The sequence below is a fragment of the Aureobasidium subglaciale genome, assembly GCF_000721755.1.
Source record: "Aureobasidium subglaciale EXF-2481 unplaced genomic scaffold scaffold_18, whole genome shotgun sequence".
Lineage (NCBI taxonomy): Eukaryota > Fungi > Ascomycota > Dothideomycetes > Dothideales > Saccotheciaceae > Aureobasidium > Aureobasidium subglaciale.
This window is the reverse complement of record NW_013566977.1, coordinates 1-22,393: the sequence shown is the minus strand read 5'-3', so window position 1 is coordinate 22,393 and position 22,393 is coordinate 1. Positions and strand designations below refer to the sequence as shown.

Sequence of the window (22,393 nt, the reverse complement as noted above, 5' to 3'; positions counted from 1 at the left end):
ACTTTTCACCCTGCGAGGAAAGCGAATAGATTCAACAGTTACCTTTGTCAAGCACCTTAACTCTAACACAATGGTACCTTACCATGGCCCGTACCAACGCTCCCACTCCTCGTATGCCATATCAGCATGGACCAGACACAGCTTCCCTAACTCTGCCCATCAAGGCAAGCATACACCCCCCTAACGACACCAATGACAAACCTGGCCTCTGGGCTCTTTCTTCGCTTCAAGATGTCACGTCTGAGGTACGAGCAAATCTTCGCATCTAACGCGTTCCATGCTGACTTTCCATCGAGTCTCTCAACAAGGCACTTGACACCATCAACGAGACAAAACCTTCGCACAACTTCTGGCTTGTAGACCTTACCGCCACAAGCTTTTGAATACCTTCAAACCATTCCACTAGGCGTCGAGATTGGAAGGGAATATCTTGCAGTTCTCGATGAACGTTTCTACAAAAGAAACAAAGAAGGCTGGATTTTGTTCCATCGCTTGGATAGCGAGGCTAACATTACTTGTGTTCCTTGTTCGGTGATGACTTGCAGTCAAATTCCCGGCAACCCCAACTTTCACTCGGGAAAGTGGATGGCATCTCTTAGTAACTGGCGGCAGGAAGGAAAGCCCATGTTCAAGGATTAGCAGTATCTTGGCAATGGGCTCTGAGATATCTCGAGAGGTACAATGATTTGATGATGTCAGTTTGTTATCTGCACGATGCTGATCATTGAGTCTGCACTGGTCCCACCGCTGGGGTATCCCTGCAGTTTACGATGACTATGGGCCGTAAGGCACTGCGGTACGGATTGATGTTCAACTTCAAATGCCAATGATAGCGACGAACAAGGCAGAAAGCAGCAGGACCAACGAGCCGCCTTTCAGCCCATCTGCAACACCCATACCAGTCTGATCCTCCGTACCAGTACAACTATTGGAGTTGTTTCCATTTTTGGCCTTGGTTGTGTTGGCAGGATTGCAAGTCAATCCTACAGAATCCGACGTGATGGTAGCGATAGTGCCGGAAAGCTGATCACCGACACCCAAGATCGGTGTACATGCTTCAACGGCAGTGTTGTTCAAAGGAGCGTCCTCACAACCGGAGAGTACGCCAGAAACACATCTTTGGTTCGCGGTGAAGCCCACGTAGCCTGCTGTACCGTTCTGAACAGGCCACGTCTGGGGTACACCGTTTGGGCCTGTGTCACCAACCCGTGTAGTGACGGCAGTCTCGTTGAACGCGATATTGACGGTATCGCTAATAAGCTCGAAGATTGAGTCTGGGGAGTCGACTGTGATGTTTAATGTGCGTTCATCGGTCACGTAGCCGCCGATAGGGACTCGGCAGTCGCTAGCTGTCGAGTTGCAGAGAAGGCCTTTGCTGATGATTTGAGTGCGGATTGAAGGTTGCGTGTAGGCTTGACCTGACTGAGCAAATGATGAACAAGACGCTGCGAGAGTCGTGGATGCGAACAAGAGAAATACGGATGCTACGGTAAGGAGATGCATGATGGGTCTCTGGGCCTGGGAAAATGGGTGGAGAGAATACCAGGGACTAGCAGGCTTTGTTATGTTTTCTGTAAGACACCCTCTGCAAAATGACAGTTAGACATGATGAAGGCCAAGCCAGGTCAATGGCGACCTTAGCAGCAAGGATCGCCCACCAATGATCCGGGTCCTTGGCGGATTCCTATATGGCGCTCTTGGCGATGAATCTAGCGTCGGATTCACACCCCAAAGCGTGTGAGTTGGACGACTTGGCAGTCGTACGCCCGTGACTTGAAGGCTTCATAAGTCGCCGTGACTCAGGGATTGAAGTAAGTGCATCCTCCAGGATCCCGACTGATTGTATTAGCAGAGGCAGGAATGGTGACAATGACGTGTAAATCGCGAGGCGTTGTGAGCATCGTGAGAATAGGCTCGGAGAACTCGACAAGTTAAATCTTCCAGACCGACTCGATTCTTCGCGGACTGCTTTTTGTGGCACGTCAGTGAGCGTGTTGCGCGGTCCTGAGATCGAAGCTGCGTGACAGCTTACATACTGTCTGAGACTCACACGCGCAGCGGTTCGTAGCAAGTGCAAGATATGCAATGACTCGGAAAACGAATGCGACATGATCGCGTCAGAGATTTTACGCATTTGAATTGGAATGTTGGGCATCAGATTGATTAGGGGTATACAACAGAAGGTCAACCTTTGGTGTCTTTGGCGAGGGAGGCGAAGAGACTGAATGGCAAGGCGTCGTTCATGTTGGACTACTTGTGTGATTCGTGGGAAGGTTCCGACATACCGGTCGCTGAAGTTAATCGGAAGAAAACCGCAGCACTCAAGCTCTTGCCCGAATGGCTGGTCGTCGAAAAAATCATCGTTATTCACCTCGCCTTTCTTCTGGCAGTTGAAATCGAACTCTTTGGACATCTCGGGAATGAAGTCGTGAAGGTCGTAGACGCAGTTTTACCCCTTGCGGATCAACTATACGCATTAGCCGAGTCTTGTGAGGGTCAAGCAGAAGTCATTACAGCTGCTCAGGATTTTACGAGGATGTCTGCGGAAGATATGGATGCTATGGTGAAGAGGGAGGCGTACGAATGTTTCGACGATCATGAGATCGGGAAGAGATTATGGCCTGCTATCATGTTGAGGCTGTGTACGAAGATGTGTAATCACGGCGTGAAGGTGGAAGAGGAGAAGAATATATGGATTGGGCAAGGTGGGTGCACGAAATAGAACCCAGGCTGTACAGTGTTGCATAAAGCGCAATGGGACTAAGCTGGGTACATGGTGCAGATTCCCTCGTGGTCGTAACTAGTTACCTCGGAGCAACAGATCCACTGATAGAGATCTTATAAAGCCAGTTCTTCCAGCAACATCCTCTGCATCTCTTCGACGGAGACATTCGCTGCAAGGTGCGTCAAAATATGCTGATCTGGTCTTATGACTAAACCAGCACCAGAGCTCAATCCTATGTTTTCTTCGAACATGTCACTGTGCTCGTCAGATATGATCTCGAAATCATCGCTGGCGGAAAAGAGCTGGACTTGAATCCTCGGTCCTACGTCGGTTGCAACCAGCGCTGAAAATCTCTGGAACCACTCTTGTCGTCTACCAACGATAAGGGTGAAGCCCGAGAAACTACAGAGATTCAGTGTGGAGTATTCGCGGGCCGCGTGATTAGAAATCATGATCTGCTTGTTTGGATTCCTTATGATCCGATATAGATTCTTGCGGGCCCCTTCTACGTCGTTCATATCGGATGCGCCTATCGCTCTTAATAAGGAGAAGATTTGCTTGCCATTCTTGACGCTTTGTCTCGAGTTCACCTCCGCAACGTGTTTTCGTTCCTTATCATAAGGACGGAGTAAAGACGGCCCGCCCCAGCCCTACTGTACCGCAGCGATCGTGTACGCAATGTTATGAACGTCCGCAATACCAGAGTTGAGCCCGAGACCTGCTGTTGGTGGGAAAGAGTGAGCAGCGTCGCCTGCACTTCAACCCGTATCAGTTGTCGCCCCCTGTGTTGATATATGACCAGGACTTACAGGAGAACATTTGCAATGTTGTATTGTTTTGCAACCTTACGGCTAAGAAGCCAGGGTCTGTAGCTCAGGATAGAGTAAGTGGAGCATACCCACACGATCACCTAAGATAGGTCGCAGATCAGCATCAAGGGGAATTGTCATCATCGTTTCGTCTATACGAAGTTAGCATAGAACTTCCGAGCGCGACTAGTTGAGCAAGACTTGCATGAACCCTCGCCGTCGCACTCTATTCCCAAAGCTGCTCGCTCTTGACTCCTTGCACCGTCACAGCCAACCACTTGTTGCGATCGAATCCAAAGTCTGGTTCTGATTGAACAGCCCTCGACAATTGATACGACACCTCCAGAATCTTGCGTGCAGGTAATGAATGCAATACCTGTCCTTAGTTCCACTCTAGGATCGCCGGAAAGCTGATCCGTCAGGTACTGCTCGAACACTGGCTGCGGAATGTTGTGTATCATCTCTGGGTTAGCCTTGAGAGTCGCGGGGCCCATCCTCTCATATGGCAGTCTACCAACCTGATCCCCACTCAAGTTTGTGACAAAGTTGACCCAGTACGCATCAGTGCGTGGGGTTCCAAGCTTGCGAATGGCTATGGTATCGAGACCGAACTGGCGACATATTTCCAGACTTCGAGGCGAGAGAGCATGATCTTTGGGGGCACCCAATCTTTCCGGATATTTCTCTATCACAATGGACTCGATGCCAAGCTTTGACAACAGGTAGGCGAGTAATAGACCTGTTGGTTCAGCACCAACTACCAGGACTGGTGTTGTCTCAAGTGTCTCGCTCGAACCCGGCGTGGGCTGCTCAGTGGTCGTGAAGGTCTGTCCAGGCATTTTCCCAAAGATCCGTAAGCCCAGAATTGCTTGTTCGCGCTGGAGACTGGAATTTTTTTGACTACGAGACCATATGCAGACGGATCGTGTCGGGATCTCGAATGTCCCGATTGGCCGAAGGAAGGGCTCGGAAACCTCGGAAACACCGACTTCTTCCTTCCGCGGCTGATTCCGGGTTCGCTAAGTACATTTCTCCCCGGCGCTTACATCAGACTACGCTTCGGAATTGACATCATAAATCACTACTGTCTGTTTGCTTGGAAGCTTGACGTTCTCATTGTATAACAAATCTCACTGAAGTGCGAGTTCCACCGTGGCAAATACGCATTTGGGCTAGGCTTTGCGCCGAGTCTCCTGATTGAACGTTGCCACTAGGTGTGTGGAGGTTGACTCGCTCACCTTGTCTACTGTGATGCGGAACCATAGAGGTGCTCTTCTCAGGATCCTGAGCGCGGTGGAAAGCTCGGAGTATGCCAGTAGGTCCGGTGTACTACACAAAAACGAGTCAGCGAGGGTGATGATAATCAATCGAAGCATCCGTATTACCTTGACTGTTTGTGCCATGGGAACATCATCTTGCGTGTCGACTTCTGCAGGCAGGGAGCGCCAGGGTACGTTGACATGCTCCAGGTCCTTGCCGTCCTTACTGACTTTTCGGAGCGACACAAAGACATCCATGTCATCCAAATCGTAGCACGACATCCAGAGCTCCGCCTTCGAGTGACCGACTACATTTGTCGGCTTATCGAAGGTGTATAGAAACTCAGAGGGCTTGGTCTGGTAGCTATCGGCGACATGCTCGACAGATACCACATCCTTTTCTTTCATGAGTGACAGGGCACCCGATTTCTGGAGATACAACGATTGATACTCCGTCTACTTGGGCGGAAATGCTGAAAATGGTACGTCTTCGAGGGCCCCCTAAGAATCTTGTAAGCACACTCCACTGCCCATGAGATCTGAAAAATGCTTACAGGCTCGTCTCTGTCCCCATATGTCAAGATGAAAACTCTTGCCTTGGGTGTGCTCTCCCAGTCGTTGTCGATGTTATTCAAGTAACGATCAAAGAACTTCTGAAGATCATCGGTGTACTTTGGGGTGTAAAGGTCATACCACTCCTGAGTCGAGTGGAAGCAAATTCACTTCTTGCCGGACGGGGCCTTGTTGAAACCTCTGACAGTGCCCGAGCCGTGATTTCCCGAAGAATAACTAGCCAAAGCATAGATAGGGAGGGTGAGTTCAGTTGTGGCGTAAATCTTATCCTCTCAGTAGGCGTTCATGAAGGGCCACTGCTCGAGAGCTTTGCTGATATCTTCACGGTTTCTACGGGCACAAATCGTCTTGTTAAAAATGAACGATGCAAATTTGGTCTTGGGAATACCTCCGCGGCACAAATGATCGCGGTACTTGTCCGCGAATGCCTCCTAAGGTGCTATGCACTTGAGTGCTGGAGGCTTCTGGATCGCAGTGGCCCATTGCTCAGTTGCGAGCCATAGTGATTTCACCTCGAACATCGAGAGTGTTGCCTACCCATTTGGCTTCCTTTATAGAGGTCACCCTCACTTTCGCATGAACCTCGAATGTCCACGTTGACTATCGCGTAACCGCGCGGACACCACTCCACAGGATCAGGTCTTTATCTTGATCGAGTCAGTCTTGACTAGATTACATCAAGATTAGACTCACCCTTCGAACTTTTCTAGGCCAGATGTAGAGCTTTCAGGAAGCCCGAGTCTGAACGGGATGTTGTCAAAGATCCGAAAACCTGCATGTAGGATTAGGAGAAAAGCACTCGAAAGATTGACCAAGGAACATACCATGACCATTCTTTCCGTAAGGACTGACGGCCAACAGGGCAGGAAGTTTCTTGTCGGTCTCGGGTCTGAAGACATCGCATTGGATCTAGTACCTGGGTCAGAGAGCTCATCCAGACCAAATTCACCCGCGATCGATATCGATATCCATGTACCTTGACGCCATCCCTCAGAGGGACAGATACACGTTCCTCATGAATTGATGGTTCCTCTACAGGTCTTCTCCCCTTCGCGAAGGTCCAACCAGGCGGAATTGTAGTAGTGCCAGGCACTTGTCTTCTGTAAGGATAACAGGATTCTTCATTCTCGGGTCCTACGGTGGGACTCCAGGGAATGGTGAGCGAGCCAATGCTTTGTTTTCCAGTCATGATGCAAACTATGCGCGGGTTTCTGGACCCTAAAGTGCGATATAACTGAAAATATAGGGACATCCCAAGGCCGTGAGCCTTGTATACCAATGGGATTCGACATTTCAAATCGTGTATTCCGTTCCGCGGTGAACGCCTCGCGTCCGCGGAATACGTTGATCTGCGCGAGCAATCGTGCATCCGCGCGCGAAGTTGTGAGTCCCGTCGGCAACACGTCGCTGATAACAAGCTCCCTCGTGCTAGGTCAGGTTTACTCGGGATACGTTTGGCATACGTTGAAGGTGCTCGCTCAGCTGATGTGACCTCGCAAGGACTGAAGGGTGTTTTGTTCGTTCCCAATGCCGTTGCATGTGAGACACACGCCATGCGCTCATACCTTCGCCTGTACCCAAGTCTACTCATGACTAGTGCGATTCGCGAGTAATGATGATGATTTCTTTGTGTGCCACTGATCGACTCCTCCTTTCCAAGTATTCCAGGATCACGTCGAGGGACCGGATCAGCTTCGCGACATTTGATCTCGTTCCGATCCCAATTCAAACATATTTAAATTCAACCTCATGAACTCTATAGAGACACTGATTCTTTAGCAACTCTATAGAGTCTGTAGTTGAACCGGAGTTCCACTGGATCTATGGAGTTAATTAGGGTCGTACCTCTTATAGCTAGGGTCATCCCTATAATGAGGCAGATTGCTAGTAGTGTTACGGAAGCGTAATCGGAGTGGATCGACGAGTTAGGGTCGCCCTTAGTATAAGGTATATAGCCGCGGCACTCTGCCGGCAAATTTAAAATTAAGTTCTATTTAGCGATTACATCTAGTAGTTAAGTAGCTTAGACGGCGTCATCGGCTAGAGGACCCCTTATAGTCCTCGGAAGAGGTCTTACTACGATCGATACCGCCGTCGCTCTGGAAATCGAGTATAGAGCGACTAATATTATAGTAAGGATCTAGTAATTAATAACGTAACTTTAAAATAAGTAAATATTAGCGGACTGTTACGAACCCGTGATAAGGACAGAGCACGAATGTCTTAGCAAAGAGAGCTGCTCTCATTACGTAGAAAGAGCTACTTATAAGAGTAGGATTACGGCGCTACGAGAGCTGCTCCCTAGGAGCAAGACAGACGCTTACGTACATAATTACAGCGAGTATATAGGTTACAGTCATTACCAGTAGATAGGAGCCTCGTACTTAACCTCTTTATTAAATACTAGTTATACCTTTACACCGATTATATAACAACCCTAGACATTTACATTAGAATATACCTCGTATACGATAACGAAGTATCGGACTTTAACATTTTAAGCACTAACTAGAGGTCTATTGCTTATGTCTATACAAGACAGCACTCCGAAACCCCGACGACAAAGAATTCTAGTAATAGGAATCTCGGAACAAATAAGTGCTATATCGATTACCGGAAGCGGAGGAAACGAGGCTACCCCGACTTCCTTATTAGGAAGTGCTAGGTAAGCTAGGCTACTAAAGGTATCTACGCCGGAGACGTTCGACAGGACCCTAGGACGATTAGAAGCGTTCTAGCTATAGGTTTAGCTATACTTCTACTTTAATTAGGCCCAGTTTTAGGATAAGCCTAATAAGGTCTTATACGCCGCCTCCTTCTTACGCGGAAGAGCTAGAAAAGGATTTCGACTATATCTAAAAGACTAGCTAGACACCTAAAATAGAGGGAATCTAAAGACCGAAACTAGGAAAATCTTTTACGATTATAATAAGTTCGAAATTAAGCTTAACGATCTATACGGAATATCTAATAAGGAAAGCTATATAGACCGATATATACGCCGATTACGCTAGACCACTTCTATCGCTACGTATGCTTTAGAATTCTAGGGCTATATAGCCGATCTCGAGTAGAACAATGCTGCATTCCGTTTATAGTTCTACCTCGGACTAAAGGATACCGTTAAAATAGAGCTGTCTAGAAACACTAACATTAGGACACTCGTAGTAATAATTAACGTAGCAAAAGAGATCGATAAGAGGTTATAAGAATTACGATAGGATAGATTCTTCTACTTAGGACTTAAAAACTATTAGAAAGGAAAGTACGATAAAGATCCGTATAGACTACGACCTATAGAATTAGGAAACACCGCGACACGTAGTCGGAGCCAGAAGCGCTCGGGCGTTCGCTACTATCGCTGCTAGGAAGAAGGACATATAGCTAGGAACTACAAAATAAATAAGGTTAGAAAAGAACTAAACCTAATAGATAGGATAACGTACTAGGAGTGTAAGGACTTCCTCGATAAGACCTCCTAAGGAGAAACCCTAGTAACAAAAAGATTATTAGACCGCGGCCTCTTAGCCTAATAACTTAAGAGGAAAGAGACCCTCGAACGGGTTATTTAAGGTAACGCCCGTAAGAGTACCCTAGTCTTAGATAGGCATCTCGAGGATATCCTATAGAAACGAGCTATTAGTAAGCTTAACCCTAAAAGATACGTTAAGAAAGTTAGGAACGATAGGGACAGGTTCTTCCGCTTTAAGCTCGTCTAACGCCGAGGCGGCTATACTGTTAGTATAGCGCTTAGCCTAACGGAGCTGTTTACGTAAACGAATCTTCTTTATCTACTTTTCCGTAAGACGCTATTAGTCCTAGGATAACCGCTAAAGGATTATAACTTCTTCTTCTTCTAGCGACTCGATGTCGCGACGAAGCTTCTCCTACGTATTACGCAACTTTTGCTACTAGGAATAAGATAGGGATGCATCGTAGCTCTTACGATTATGTTTAAGACACTTAGAACACTTAGAGGAACGAGGACCTATAATATACTTAGGGCGGGCTCCGCCCTTAACTACCTTCGCTATTCGGTAAGCGGTGTAAGGTACTATTTTAATACCGTTCTATTCGACGTCGAGTATAAGTTCCTTCCGGTAGTTCGTAGAATTTCGTTTCTTCGAAAGCGTAGGGGGGGGAGTAAGAGAGGAAGACATCGTTAGAAGAGCGAAGGCTAGAAAGTGACGTAAGCTTATTAGGAAGCTTCTAGGACGGAAGCTAACTAAAAGGGGGAATAATATTACGAACCCGTAATAAGGACAGAGTACGAATGTCTTAGCAAAGAGAGCTGCTCTTATTACGTAGAAAGAGTTGCTTATAAGAGTAGGACTACGGCGCTACGAGAGCTGCTCCCTAGGAGTAAGATAGACGCTTACGTATATAATTATAGCGAGTATATAGGTTATAGTCATTACTAGTAGATAGGAGCCTTATACTTAACCTCTTTATTAAATACTAGTTATACCTTTACACCGATCGTATAATAACCCTAGACATTTATATTAGAATATACCTCGTATACGACAACGAAGTATCGGACTTTAATACGGACCCTCTCTCTAGTAGAACCTTATAACTATAAATACTAGCTATACTATAGAATCCTCTTTATAATTATATTATATTTATAAGAGTTTTTAGGACTATACTAATTAATTCCGTTAATAGTTATAACTTAATATAAGTAATAGCCTATACTATTATAAGAATACGACCCTACTTATAAAAGGATAACGGAAGCTATATAATAATTATTATAAGAATTAGAGAGAACTTTAGAAATAAAAGAAGGTTATTCCTTCTTATAAAGAAGATTAGAATAGTATAGTCTACTAATATAATACTACTACTTATTCTTCTTTACTTTATTCTTCTACTTCTTTGTTATAGGGGCAGGTCGGGTGTATAGTAGAAGGAGCAGCTGTATAGAGTATAGTACTATTTAACAGGCTATCTACGGTTAGGCAGTAAAACTAGTAGGCAGGTTTAATGACAGGACGTAGCTCGAAGAGCTATAAACACAGAAGCGGCATAGGCTACATAATCATTCTCTAGCAGAACCTCGGTTCCGTAGCTTACGTGACCCCGGGCAGGGTCACCCTGTCAGCTACAGCACTTGTTGTAGGCAAGCGCCGTGACAGTATCCCCTCTCTTAGGTTAAAACTCCGGAGAAACGTTTGTTAGGTCTAGGCTTGTTAGGGTAGCGTCGGTAGAAGTTTCTAACTAGCTTAGCGGCGTTCTTAAGGTATTCCGCGGGCTTAGCAGTATAGTCTATATAGCCGGTCTATTTAACAGTGTAGTAAAGGCGGGGCTTCTTCTTTAACTAGCGGTCCTAGTATGAGTCGATAATCTCCTTAACTTCCTATTGTTCTACGCCTTTAACTTCGATAGGAGGTAGCGGCGGTTAATGTTATCCTAGTAGGAAATCCTTAGAAGTAGGGCGCAGTAGGTTTAGGTTAAATATAGGATGTACCTTTATAGTTGCAGGTAGTTACAGTTCGTAGGCGTAAGAACCCACCATTTGTTTAACTATAAAGGGTCCTAGGTTCTTCTAGTTAAGCTTCTTAGTTAGGCGGAGAGTCTATATGTTCTAGGCATTTAGCTAGACCTTTTCTCTAGGACGGTACCGGCGGGTAGGTCTTCTTATCTTATTAGTTTATTCTTCCTAGCGGGCTTAGGTAGTAAGTATCTTAGTACGGCAGAAATTATAGATCCTTTACATTTGTTTAGCGAATAGGGCGGCGTCTCTTATAGTAGGGCGATCTCTAGGGTAGATTAGCTTAAAACCTAGTCTAGGTTTAAACCTATATAGGGCGAAGAAGAGTAAGACTCTTATTATTTTAGACACTTAGCTATTACCGGCAAACTTAGTAGAGGACAGCTAGCTACTCTAGTCGTCTTATAGGTAGAATATATAGGCTCGTAGGTATTACTTAAGGACGGCGTTTATTCTTTTAGTTTATCTATCGGATTTAGGGTGCTAGGCAGTTAACAGTTAGGCTCTTATATTTAGGATATAATAGAGGTGTCTCTAGAAGGTAGATATAAATTAAGTTCCTTAGTTAGAAACGATAGAGTTAGGTAAGCCGTATAGTTTCTAGATATTATCGCGGAATAGGCGGGCTAATTCTTTAGCATTATAGGTGCCTTTATAGGGTATAATATAGCGGAACTTAGTTAGGCGGCAGACTATAACTAGGATAGCGTCGTATCTATTACTATCGGGTAGGTATATAATAAAATCTATTAATAGGTGTTGCTAGGCTTTTCTAGGGATAGGTAGGGGTTTTAGGACGCCTTAGTAGCCTTCTCTTAAAGGTGTAATCCTCTTATAAGTCTAGCAGTTCTTTACCTATTACTTAGTATACTTTAGCATCCCTAGCTAATAGAAGTGTCGTTATAGTATCTTATAGGTTTTTGTGCGGCTAGGATAACTAGAAGACAGGTTATCGTAAGCCTCTTATAGGAGGGAGGCCTTTAGTTTATTAGAATCGGGAATGTATAGCTTCTTTCGGTAGAATAGGAGTCTAGCCTCTTAGGAGTATTCCGTAAGTAAGATCTAGGGGTGTTTTAGTAGGTCGTTATCTAGTGCTTCTAAAACTTCTAATAGTAGAGGGTCTTATTCGTATGCTTTCTATAGTGATTCCTTTAGCTAGTTAGGCAGTAATAGTGTCTCTTGCTCGGTAGTCTAGGCAGGCTATTATAGAGTTATCGTGTTTAGTTATATAGGCTGTTTAGGTTTTAGCTAGGCTAGAAGTTCTTCTAAGAACCCTTCTAGGTTATAGCGTTTTAGTATTATTTAGCTCTAGTATAGGAGGCGTTTATCCCCCTCCTAAGGTATGTCCTATAACCTCCTAGTTAGACTATCGGGCTTAACACCTTACTTACTAGGTCGGTAAATAATCGTAAAGTTAAACCGCGATAGGAACTTAGACTACCTTACTTACCGTCGGTTTAGATTCTTCGTTAATATAAAGTATTCTAGGTTCCGGTAGTCTGTTAGTATCTTAACCTTTTCTTAGCTTATTTCTAGCTTAGATAACTACTCTTCGAGGTAACGAATAATTGCTAGCAGTTCCTTATCGTAGATCTCGTAGTTACATTCGGCTAGCGTCATTTTCTTTAAGTAGAATGTAACTAGGTGTAGTATCCCTTCGTCATCGTACTATAATAGTACACTAGCGTAGACGTAGTTAGAAGCATTAGTTTCTAGGATAGTAGGCCTATTCTAGTCGAAGTGCTTTAGTACCGGCTCGCTTATAAACGCAGTTTTTAGGAACTTAAAAGCTCTCTAGTATTCGTCTATCTATACGAATAGTGTATCCTTCTTTTCTAGTGTAGTAATTAGTGCTAAGATTCTTAAAAAATCCTTAATCTAACGTTAGTAGAATTCTGCTATTCTAGTAAATAACTTAACATTAGTAACGGTCTTAGGCGGCTGCTAGTTAATTATAGCTTCGATCTTCTTCGGATCTATCCTAGTGCCTTCTACACCTATAATAATTCCTAGGTATGTTAGTTCGCTCTTAAAGAACTCGTATTTCGATAGTTTAGCGTAGAGTTAGTTCTTTCTTAATACGTCTAATATAAGTCGAATGTGCTTTTCGTGTTCCTTCCGTGTTTTGCTATAGATTAGGATGTCGTCTAGGTAGACTTAGTAGAATAGGTCGATATACGGGCGGAAGATTTCGTTTATAAATCTTTGCTAGGTAGTAGGGGCTCCAGTTAATCTAAACGGCATAACTAGTAATTCGAATAGGCCTAACTTCGTACGGAAGGCAGTCAGGTATTCTAGTCCTTTCTTAATTCGAATATTGTTAAATGCCGTAACGATATCGATCTTCGAAAAGTAATTTATCCCTTTTAGTGCGTTTAGAGTTTCTCTTATTAGTAGCAGCGGGTATCGGTCTTTTTTAGAGACAGTATTAAGTCCTTAGTAGTCTATATATAGGCGGAGACTTCTATTAGATTTCTTTATAAATAGGATAGGGGATAAGGTAGAAGAGGAGCTTAGTCGAATAAAACCTTTACGAAGGTTTTCCTCTATCTATTCCTTTAATGTTTATAGCTAGACTTAGGACATCGGGTATAGGAGTCCCTAGGGCGGTTTCTAACTATCTTTTAACTTAATGTTATAATCGTAGGGTCGGTATAGCGGTAGCTTCTCTACTTCCTTCGGGCTAAATACGTCGTAGTAATCCTTTAGCTCGATAGGAAGTTCGGCAGCGGGGTTAATAGGGGTAGTAATCTCCTCGAGGGCAGCTTCTACTTAGTTTAATATAATCTAGTATATAGGTGTACCTTAGCGGGCCGTTACTACTATATATTTTATGCTTATAGAGTATATCTCTAGATTATTAGTTGCCGTACTCGGCTTAGGGGTTACGGTAAGGCGAATAACGTTCTTAGGACGTTCCTTTAGTAGAACATCGGGGATAGCGTAGATGCGGGTAGGTAGCAGGGGCGTATTATAGTTATTTTAATAGTAGGGACTATTAAATAACATAGTTCCTTTACTAAACTTTAGCTTAGAATTATATAACTTTAACTAGGGAATCCCTAGGATTATTAGGTAGTGTAATAGGTAGGTAACAAATAGGAAGGCTTCTTTCTTAGTGTAGTTATGTATACGTAGGGTTATAATAATAAAGTAAGTTATAGTAGCAGACTTATCTTCTTATCTATTAAAATTAACTAGCAGCATCTCTCTTTTTATACGTTATAGTACGAAGTCTCGAGACGTCGCCTAGTCCTTATCGATAAAGTACACTCCCTTAGCTCTAGTATCAGTTATAGCATAAGTCGGGGCGGTATAGGATCCTTATTCTAACGAAACTTGCTAGACTATTAGCTAGGTACGGTTTCGCTTTCTCTTCTCTAGGTTCTCGTTTAGGTAGGTTCTATAGATTTATAGGGCGGTTTCGGCGTAGTTATTACGTTAGTCGAGTACTCGATTACGACTTAGATCGAGGCTCCTCCTTTTGCTAATCTTTCTATAAAAGTAGGGGAAGCTAGGCGGCTATTCTCTTCGGCTAAGGTAGCGTAAGGGTTAGTGCTCGTAGCACGAGTTTCTCTAATCTAGGCGGGACGGTTAGCAGGAGGTAGAAGAGAGCAGTTTATAATACGGTAATTAGGGGAGCCGTAGTAGTAACATTCGCCGCGTTCCCTTCTTCTAGAGGGCTAGTATCTAGGAGGGGGCCGGCGGGAAGCACTTAGGTCTATTAGTTTACTAGCGGTAGAGCTAGTTATCTAAGTAGTTATAGTTACTATAGGGATACGAGTAGGGATCGGGCGAGTAGAAGTAGTAGTAGAAGTAGCGCGGATAGGGCGTATATCGGTTAAGTCATTATAGTATCTTCTCTTATTCTCTAGCTTCTAAAGGAACTTAGAGAACTTATAAATGTCGTAGTTAGGGGCGTTAACACTAGTAAGTTAAGCTTTTAGCTTACGGGATAGAGCAGATTCTAGGAGGGTGATTTAAGAGTCTTCTAAGACTTCTCCTTCTAGGGCGAGGCGTTAGAACTCGGCATAAAATGCGGCGAATTTACAGTTTTACTACTTTAGGCGGAATAGGTCCTTACGGGCATTATTAATACGGTTAGGGTCGCCGTAGGCGCGTTCTAGTATACGAAGGACATTAGGGTAGTCGGGTAGTTAGCACTCTCCTTCTATAATAAAGGGTAGAATTTAGGCATACGCTTATCCTTCGAGGCAGTTAGTAATATAGGACATCCTTTCTTTAGTAGTTAGGAAACGGTCGGCGTTAGTTTTCATCTTCTAATAGATCTTTACTTAGAAGCGGCAGAAATCCTTACGATCTCCGTTAAAGATTATAGGGTTAGGAAGTCGTTTAGAAAGGCGGGAAGAGGTAGAAGATTAGGTAGGAGTAATCGGAGTCTCTACTGTTATAATAGCTAGAGCGGCTTTAGTAGGTAGCGCGGTAGTAGGGATAGAGGCGGGGGTAGATATAGTAGGGGTAGCTATAACTATTACAGTCTTAAGCTTCTTACGTAGCTAGAAGATTTCCTTAGACTGCTTAGAGAGCTAGGTGTCCTAATACTTAGTAGTACTAGCTAGTTTATCTCTTATAGACCTTATGTTCTAAAGGTCTCGTTCTAGTTCGGCGGTATAGGTGCAGATAGCAACATTTTCTAGGGTTTTGTTATTTAGTCGTTCTTATAGTTTAGATTACTAGTCGTTTAGGAGGGTCATTTCGCGGCTTAGGTAAGTTACCTGAGTAGCTAGGCTAGTAGCGCATTTATAGAGTTCTACGGTGTAGAGGTACTATGCTTCGGGGTCGTTAGATACGAGTTCGGCGAAGTGTTAAGCGTTCTTAACTCTCGTAGGGAGTTCGGGGAGGGTAGTCATCGCGACAGGCAGCTGTTCCTTTAGGTAGGAGCTACGTAATATTATAGGAGTAGGTCGGGTGTATAGTAGAAGGAGCAGCTATATAGAGTATAGTACTATTTAACAGGCTATCTACGGTTAGGCAGTGAAACTAGCAGGCAGGTTTAATGATAGGACGTAGCTCGAAGAGCTATAAACACAGAAGCGGCATAGGCTATATAATCATTCTCTGGCAGAACCTCGGTTCTGTAGCTTACGTGACCCTAGGCAGGGTCACCCTGTTAGCCACAGCACTTATTGCAGGCAAGCGCCGTAACATTCTTATTTATTATAAATAATAATATTAAGATAGATAATAATAGTTATATCTAGTCTTAAGCTATAATAGCCGTTCTAACCTTTAAGACTCTTACTATAATAGCTTTAAGAGCTAATATATTACGATCTACTATTAGCTAGAGGTCCTTACTTACTAAGACAGCGAGTAGGATAGCTATATACCGATCCTTACGCGCTTAGCGGGTAAGATAACCCGCCGATAATATAGTTAGGGTTACCCTAATAACTTACCCGCTTAGCAAGTAAGCTATAAGGTAGATTATTACTCCCTTACGTCGTAAGCTAGTAAGCTACGAAGCAGATCATTACCTCCTTATCTAGCGAGTAAGTAAGATACTTATATATACTTATTATAGATAAGGTATTATTATGGCCAACTATTCTTGGAAGAGAATAACTAGTCACGGGGTTAGACTCGTGAAGAGGAGTGTTAAGCGAAGTGAAGCAGGTGTATGTAGTAGTGTATACTAAAGGGACTGTTAGAATAACTAATTAAGTTGAACGCAGAACTACCAGAGGTTGTTCTGCCTTCCTATATACTTTGTCTATAATGAATGTATACAAGTATCTCACTTGCTCGCTGGGTGAGGTGGTGAGGATCTGCTTCGCAGCTCACTAGCTCACGGCGTGAGGGAGTGATGATTTCCCTCGCAGCTCACTTGCCAAGCAAGCGAGCTGTCAGGGTGACCCTGACCGCACCACAGGTTGGTTAGCTCACCTGCCAAGCGCGTGAGGATCGGCACACAGCCATCCTGCTCACTATCTTGGCGGGTGAGGCCCTCTAGCCAATGGTGGATCGTAACAGGTATATAGGAAGGCAGAACAACCTCTAGTAGTTCTACGTTTAACTTAATTAGTTATTCTAACAGTCCCTTTAGTATATACTACTTTATAAACTACCTGCTTTACTTCGCTTAATACTCCGCTTTACGAGTCTAACCCCGTAACTAGTTATTCTCCCTAGAATAGTTAGCTATAATAAATACGTATACTCTTATAAGATATTTTACCGATTATAGGGCATCGTTCTAGTTACGAGAATCTTAGTCGTTATTATATGTATTATCTTTTAAGCTATGTATTTATCCAGTAGTTTATAAATGTACTGTTACTTATAGCTCCCGGGATCCTTAAACATATTAGTATAGAGGGGCCACCGTCGTAAAGGATGCAAATGCCGCTTGCTTATGCGTGAATGCTGCTGGCAAAAGTTAAGGTTACGGTGTAAATATCCGGCTTCTAAAGCTGGTATGTCAAGATTGTTAACAAACAACGCTATTCCTGGAACGCCATAATATAACATAACATACACATACTCACAGGTCCACCTCTGATTCAACAGTCGATTTCCAGGATGGAGATGCCAAGATAAACATAGGAAGAGTGTTCCGAGAAGACTTCATGTGGCGAAATTGACCTGACGCACAGGTGGAGTACAGTATACATATGTTCCAATCGTTCCCCGCTTCCTTCCTTTCGCTTGCTTGCTTGCTTTATGTTGTCGACATTCTTCGGCTGATAGGTCTGAGAACCAGGTGTGATGTTGTGGAAAGCATTGCGCCTCGAACAAAGCATACTTTTACTACTAAAATTGGTCCCCCTATCTTACGCGTTGATCCCAAGAACGTCGTTGATCAAAGTGAAGTCTGCGCCTATGGGCCAGTAAAAATCGTCTGTGCTAGCGAAAGCAGCCTCGGAGATGTTGTCAGCAAGATCGAAAGAATGTTCGGGGGCACTCGTCGACGCGTCGACATGTATGGCGACAGGTGAGCTCCCTCTGTGCTTATGCTTGTGCTCTACAATGCATATACGATGGTATAGAGTTCTTAATCCTTGGTGTTGTGTTGCAACCGCAGGACTATATCCCCGCAGCAGTTGAAACACGGAGTCGCATTGTTCCCAAGCAGCCTTCAGACCATCAGTTCCGGTTCCCTCACTGAGTGCATCACACAAGATCGCCAAGAGGACAATGGTGCCGGCGGCGCGAGCGTAGAAAGCACTGTACCACCAAGCTCCGGCGGTGTCACATGTTAGACTTTGGTGTATGGTATCTATCAATTGGACGGACTGTACAACGCAAGCTTGAGCGAGAGATTGGATAATGCTTAACGAGATATCAATTGAGCTGGTAGAGCTTGACGGCCCGGCCACTGGCTGCTTTGATCCTTGTTTACAGACGTGGTCGCAGAATCGAACGAATATGGGTCGATAGAGCAGGATGCGAAGGTGTGTACGGCGAATTTGCAAGATACAAGCCTGCTGCGCGACCTGTGCTCCCAGATGCGAAGTTACTTCCTTCTTCCAGTGCAAATGATCTGGAACCTGGGCTTCGAATCGGGTAATTTGTGCATCAATGTCTAAAGTGATGTCAAAGCTGTCCTTGCTGTTTTGCTCCGATTGTCCAGTCGAATGGCCATATATCTGAGACATGACATCTGCAAGGATCCTGTAGAGCTTGATCGATTCGTTGTAGAAGTTCAACCATGAAGGATGGTGTTCCGGTAGATAGGTCATATCCTTATCATTCATGTTTCGGGGATACGGAAGAAGCAGTGACTCCCGAAGCATCTGTGGCCTGCCCAGAGTCATACTAACGATGGCATCGAGCATGACACAACCGTGCCAAACGCGTCTGCGCATCTCTAGATCCAGTGCAGTAAAGGTTTGGTGTACCTCTTTGGGCTCTACATGCAGACCCAAGCCCTGTGCAAGTCGACAAGCGATGCCGATACAATTCCAGCACCTGCTAGGAAATGGTGTAGATTGGAGGTATTGCGCCATGAGCAACAGGGACTGCACCATCGCTAGCGAGCCATTATCGAAAAGATCGAGCTGACATAAGCTGCGCGCTTTATCGGCAAATATATCACCGAGTGTTGTTCTCTCGTCTGATGGTAGGTCCATGAACTGCACGCCGAGAGCGAGCATCGAGTTAAGCGCACAGTGAAATACGATATCGTCCTGTCCGCATGACCTGGACCCCAGCATACCCACGTCTGAAAGAGCAAGATCTTTTCTGGCGGCCTCCGGAACCCATATGTTATCATAAGCTTTCCCGAATACCATTCTATTCACGAATGGATATAGATGGTGGACTTTTTCCCAGTAGGTAATCATTACCTTGTCGACAATGGCTCTCGGTGGGAGGCTAAGGTATGCTTGTTTCGAAGAAGTCCTTGTGTGGGATGCACTGCTTGTTGCAGACGTATTGAGAAGAGCGACTGGTTCCACGTTCAACATGGGGACTTGCCCAGCGATTGTGGCGTGAACCTGATGCATGAAAGAAACGGCAGACGATCCGCCGTAGAAGGAGTTGTCTTGCCCTCGCTCAACAAATTCAAAGCCGTCTGCTCCCATGGCGTCGACCGAGGATGGCTCGCTCGCAGGACGTTGTTCAGTAGAATAGGCCAATGGTACAGCTCGCAAGGCGCTTTCTGCCACCATCGGAGCCCTTGGCTCGGCCCGACCACCGATGTCCTGGGGACTTGCTGGATCGGCGTTGACCAATCCACGCGCGCGTTCCAGGGATTCGAGTTCTTGAATACGTGCGCGCAAACTTGAAAGGTGGTCATTATTGCATTCTCGAGCCTCAAGCTCGCGGATGCGCAACAGCAAGCCTGAAACGTATCCATCATGATCTGGAACCCTGTTCGGGTTGGGAGTGTAGCGACATTGCGACCTTAGGTTAGGACGCTGTGCACATTCTCCGCATACAGGTTTCACGCCGTCACAGCGGCTCTTCCGCGAGCGACAAAGATCACACGCTTGTGCAACCTTGCGCCTTTTGCGTTGTTCGTTTTGCTCAGCCGGAGTGCCTGTAATCGCTTGCTGTTGAGAATGGTCTTCCGATTGATTGGCGGTGAACACGCCGAGCGGGTCTGGCATCTTGAGAGATGTGACACAAAGGCAAGGAAGGCTTTGTCACATGGGCCACCGCTAGCAGCGATTGCAGCAGCGTGCCAAGGAAAGTGGCACCGAGGTACCCACGACCCCGCACACTCATGATCTTCACGTCAATGTAACTATCGAAGGAAGACATCCCAACGAATGCGTGATTTAGAGCCAGACAATTTGTCGTGTGATGGTCCAAGACTCAGCATCATGATTTGAGTGCGGATCTCATGTAGGACTGATGATCATGCGCGGAATGACGTCCAGCCTCCATGCCTGTAATACGACTATTGCTAGACTTGCTGTCATTTCCGTGAATCACACAGATCTTTCGTATTTATCGTTGCATCTCTTTAGCAAAGCGCCGGCCAGAGTGTCATGTCGAAGGATCTATATTCTGCCAATGTAAAGCTTACAATATCGAAGTTGTGATCGGTCGATGATTTGGGACTACGGATAGATCCCGTACGCGTCACATGACTGTTCATCAGTGCGAAGCTTCCATCCGGATATCTCGATCGGGTTGACGGAATGGATCCCGGTACAGCTTAACTCGGTACACAACTTCAGGTCGTTGAGCCGAAGACAGGAAGGGACAGGTTCGCTGCATATCAATCACTCCAATCCGGAAAAAGCTTATCCAGGATTCAAGAACGACTCGATATTGCAATTCCTCGATTCTGACTCTTACGACAATCACCTCCCAGGATCTGTTGCCAGCGACAATGAACATATTCGAGACGGAAGTCATCATTTGTGGCAGTGGCTCCGCAGGCATATGCGCTGCCATATGGCTTGCGCAAGCAGGCATCACTTTCCGCTTCCTCGAGAAGAATGAGGGACCATTAATGATCGGGCAAGCTGACGGAGTCGCGTGCCGCACCGTAGAGATATTCGAAAGCTTGAATATCTCCGAAGAGTTGCTGCGTGAAGCATACCATGTTACCGAGCTGACATTCTGGAGCATGCGCGGTAATAGGCTCGAACGAACAGGGCGAGCACCTGATACACCTCCGGGCCTGTCCCATCTTCCCCACGTCATCCTCAACCAAGCCAGAATCAATGAATTGCTGCTCGACAAGATGTACAGCTTCAACTCAAACCAGCACATCGACTATGCCCACCATGTCAAGACAACCAGGATCGGTATGGTGAAGGACTATCCAGTCGAAGTTATTGCCGAGCATCGCGGTCAGGAAAGGATCTTCCGAGCGAAGTACGTGCTGGTAAGTTTCGAGAATGAACTTCGTCACTGCGATTGTCAGCGTTGATCAGTATATCGGCAGGCATGCGATGGAGCCCACAGCAGTGTGCGTCGATCGCTCGGCTACAAGATGCTTGGTGATTCGTCGAACGCGATCTGGGGCGTGATGGATATTTTTCCAAAAACAAATTTTCCTGACATCCGGAAAAAGGCGACCATTCACTCGAACAGTGGTTCTATCATCATCATCCCTAGAGAGGGAGGATATATGGTGCGGTTTTATGTTCAGATGCCAGCAGGAACAGATGCAAAGCAAGTGTCCCTTGCGGGACTGCACCAGCGTGCCGCATCGATCCTAGAGGGCTATGATTTCGAGGTACAACACACTTTTTGGTGGTCTGCGTATTCAATCGGCCAACGACTTGCCGAAAACTTTAGTGCATATGATCGTGTGTTTCTAGCAGGAGACGCATGCCACACCCATTCACCAAAGGCGGGTCAAGGAATGAATGTCAGCTTGCAGGACGGCTACAACATTGGATGGAAGCTTGCTTATATCCTTCGTGGTAAGCTCCGACCTGAGGTTCTGGACACCTACGTGTCCGAACGTTCGACGGTAGCTGCCGATCTCATCGCCTTCGACCGGTCACTTACCCAGCTGTACACCACAACACAGGCAAAAAGTGCGGCAGAGAATTTTCAAGACCATTTCTTGCGGAGTGCGAAATACATGGCTGGTCTCAACACTCGATATGGAGAGTCTCTTCTCATCGATATGAAGAACAGTGATCATCATTCTGCCAGGAACGTGCACGTCGGCATGCGCTTCCCGAGTGCCCAGGTCATTCGTCTGTCTGACGCAAGACCTCTAGAATTCGCCAAAACATTGAAGTCTGATGGCCGATGGCGGATCGCTATCTTTATCGGCGACATAACGAAGCAGGTCGGCGCAGACAGACTGAGAAATGTGAGTCGTTTTTCGCAATCTCAAGCTTCCAGGTCACTGAATATTGAAGGTCACCAACTACTTGAGCTCTGTCAAGGGTCCATCTATGGAATATGCTACACCTGGACGAGATTCCGATTTTGGCGTCGAGCTGCTTCTTAGTTTAGGGTTTTTTTTAGGGTTTTAGGGTTTTTAGGGTTATTTAGGGTTAGGGTTAGGGTTAGGGTTAGGGTTAGGGTTAGGGTTAGGGTTAGGGTTAGGGTTAGGGTTAGGGTTAGGGTTAGGGTTAGGGTTAGG

The 22,393-nt window shown here is 45.4% G+C and overlaps 7 protein-coding genes across 7 annotated transcripts; 2 read left to right on the top strand and 5 right to left on the bottom strand.

The window, feature by feature from the left end:
* Nucleotides 1-816: 816 nt before the first annotated feature.
* Nucleotides 817-1,503, bottom strand: AUEXF2481DRAFT_6964 (uncharacterized protein; the record flags this gene model as incomplete). Its single annotated transcript, XM_013486026.1, has 1 exon — nucleotides 817-1,503. One exon carries the CDS (start codon nucleotides 1,501-1,503, stop codon nucleotides 817-819), a length of 687 nt encoding a protein of 228 aa, XP_013341480.1.
* Nucleotides 1,504-2,054: 551 nt separating this feature from the next.
* AUEXF2481DRAFT_90646 (uncharacterized protein) lies at nucleotides 2,055-2,722 on the top strand (the record flags this gene model as incomplete). The annotated part of the gene is made up of 1 exon (XM_013486200.1): nucleotides 2,055-2,722. The coding sequence occupies exon 1, from the start codon at nucleotides 2,243-2,245 to the stop codon at nucleotides 2,720-2,722; it is 480 nt and encodes a 159-aa protein (XP_013341654.1). The 5' UTR covers nucleotides 2,055-2,242.
* Nucleotides 2,723-3,375: 653 nt separating this feature from the next.
* Nucleotides 3,376-4,373, bottom strand: AUEXF2481DRAFT_6963 (uncharacterized protein; the record flags this gene model as incomplete). The annotated part of the gene is made up of 3 exons (XM_013486025.1): nucleotides 3,376-3,481; nucleotides 3,535-3,635; nucleotides 3,870-4,373. 3 exons carry the CDS (start codon nucleotides 4,371-4,373, stop codon nucleotides 3,376-3,378), a joined length of 711 nt encoding a protein of 236 aa, XP_013341479.1.
* Nucleotides 4,374-4,656: 283 nt separating this feature from the next.
* On the bottom strand, nucleotides 4,657-5,305 carry AUEXF2481DRAFT_42194 (uncharacterized protein). The gene is made up of 2 exons (XM_013486109.1): nucleotides 4,908-5,305; nucleotides 4,657-4,849 (listed from the first exon to the last, which is right to left on the bottom strand). Exons 1-2 carry the CDS (start codon nucleotides 5,199-5,201, stop codon nucleotides 4,811-4,813), a joined length of 333 nt encoding a protein of 110 aa, XP_013341563.1. The 5' UTR covers nucleotides 5,202-5,305; the 3' UTR covers nucleotides 4,657-4,810.
* Nucleotides 5,306-6,023: 718 nt separating this feature from the next.
* On the bottom strand, nucleotides 6,024-6,555 carry AUEXF2481DRAFT_31465 (uncharacterized protein; the record flags this gene model as incomplete). Its single annotated transcript, XM_013486069.1, has 4 exons — nucleotides 6,024-6,033; nucleotides 6,060-6,138; nucleotides 6,191-6,275; nucleotides 6,343-6,555. The coding sequence occupies 4 exons, from the start codon at nucleotides 6,553-6,555 to the stop codon at nucleotides 6,024-6,026; spliced, it is 387 nt and encodes a 128-aa protein (XP_013341523.1).
* Nucleotides 6,556-17,509: 10,954 nt separating this feature from the next.
* Nucleotides 17,510-20,339, bottom strand: AUEXF2481DRAFT_345350 (uncharacterized protein). Its single transcript, XM_013486210.1, has one exon. The coding sequence runs from the start codon at nucleotides 19,938-19,940 to the stop codon at nucleotides 17,661-17,663; it is 2,280 nt and encodes a 759-aa protein (XP_013341664.1). The 5' UTR covers nucleotides 19,941-20,339; the 3' UTR covers nucleotides 17,510-17,660.
* Nucleotides 20,340-20,596: 257 nt separating this feature from the next.
* AUEXF2481DRAFT_42190 (uncharacterized protein) lies at nucleotides 20,597-22,256 on the top strand (the record flags this gene model as incomplete). The annotated part of the gene is made up of 3 exons (XM_013486108.1): nucleotides 20,597-21,172; nucleotides 21,233-22,117; nucleotides 22,167-22,256. Coding segments are annotated over exons 1-3 (1,476 nt in total), but the record flags the coding sequence as incomplete, so codon positions are not given.
* Nucleotides 22,257-22,393: the final 137 nt, after the last annotated feature.

Excerpts from the sequence above, each read along its gene's own strand:
- AUEXF2481DRAFT_42194 (XM_013486109.1), bottom strand. The coding sequence starts at position 5,201 with ATGAAAGAAAAGGATGTGGTATCTGTCGAGCATGTCGCCGATAGCTAC. Across the intron at positions 4,850-4,907 it reads CAGTCAAGGTAATACGGATG|TGGCATACTCCGAGCTTTCC; the intron begins CTTCGATTGATT and ends CACCGGACCTAC.
- AUEXF2481DRAFT_345350 (XM_013486210.1), bottom strand. The coding sequence starts at position 19,940 with ATGCCAGACCCGCTCGGCGTGTTCACCGCCAATCAATCGGAAGACCAT.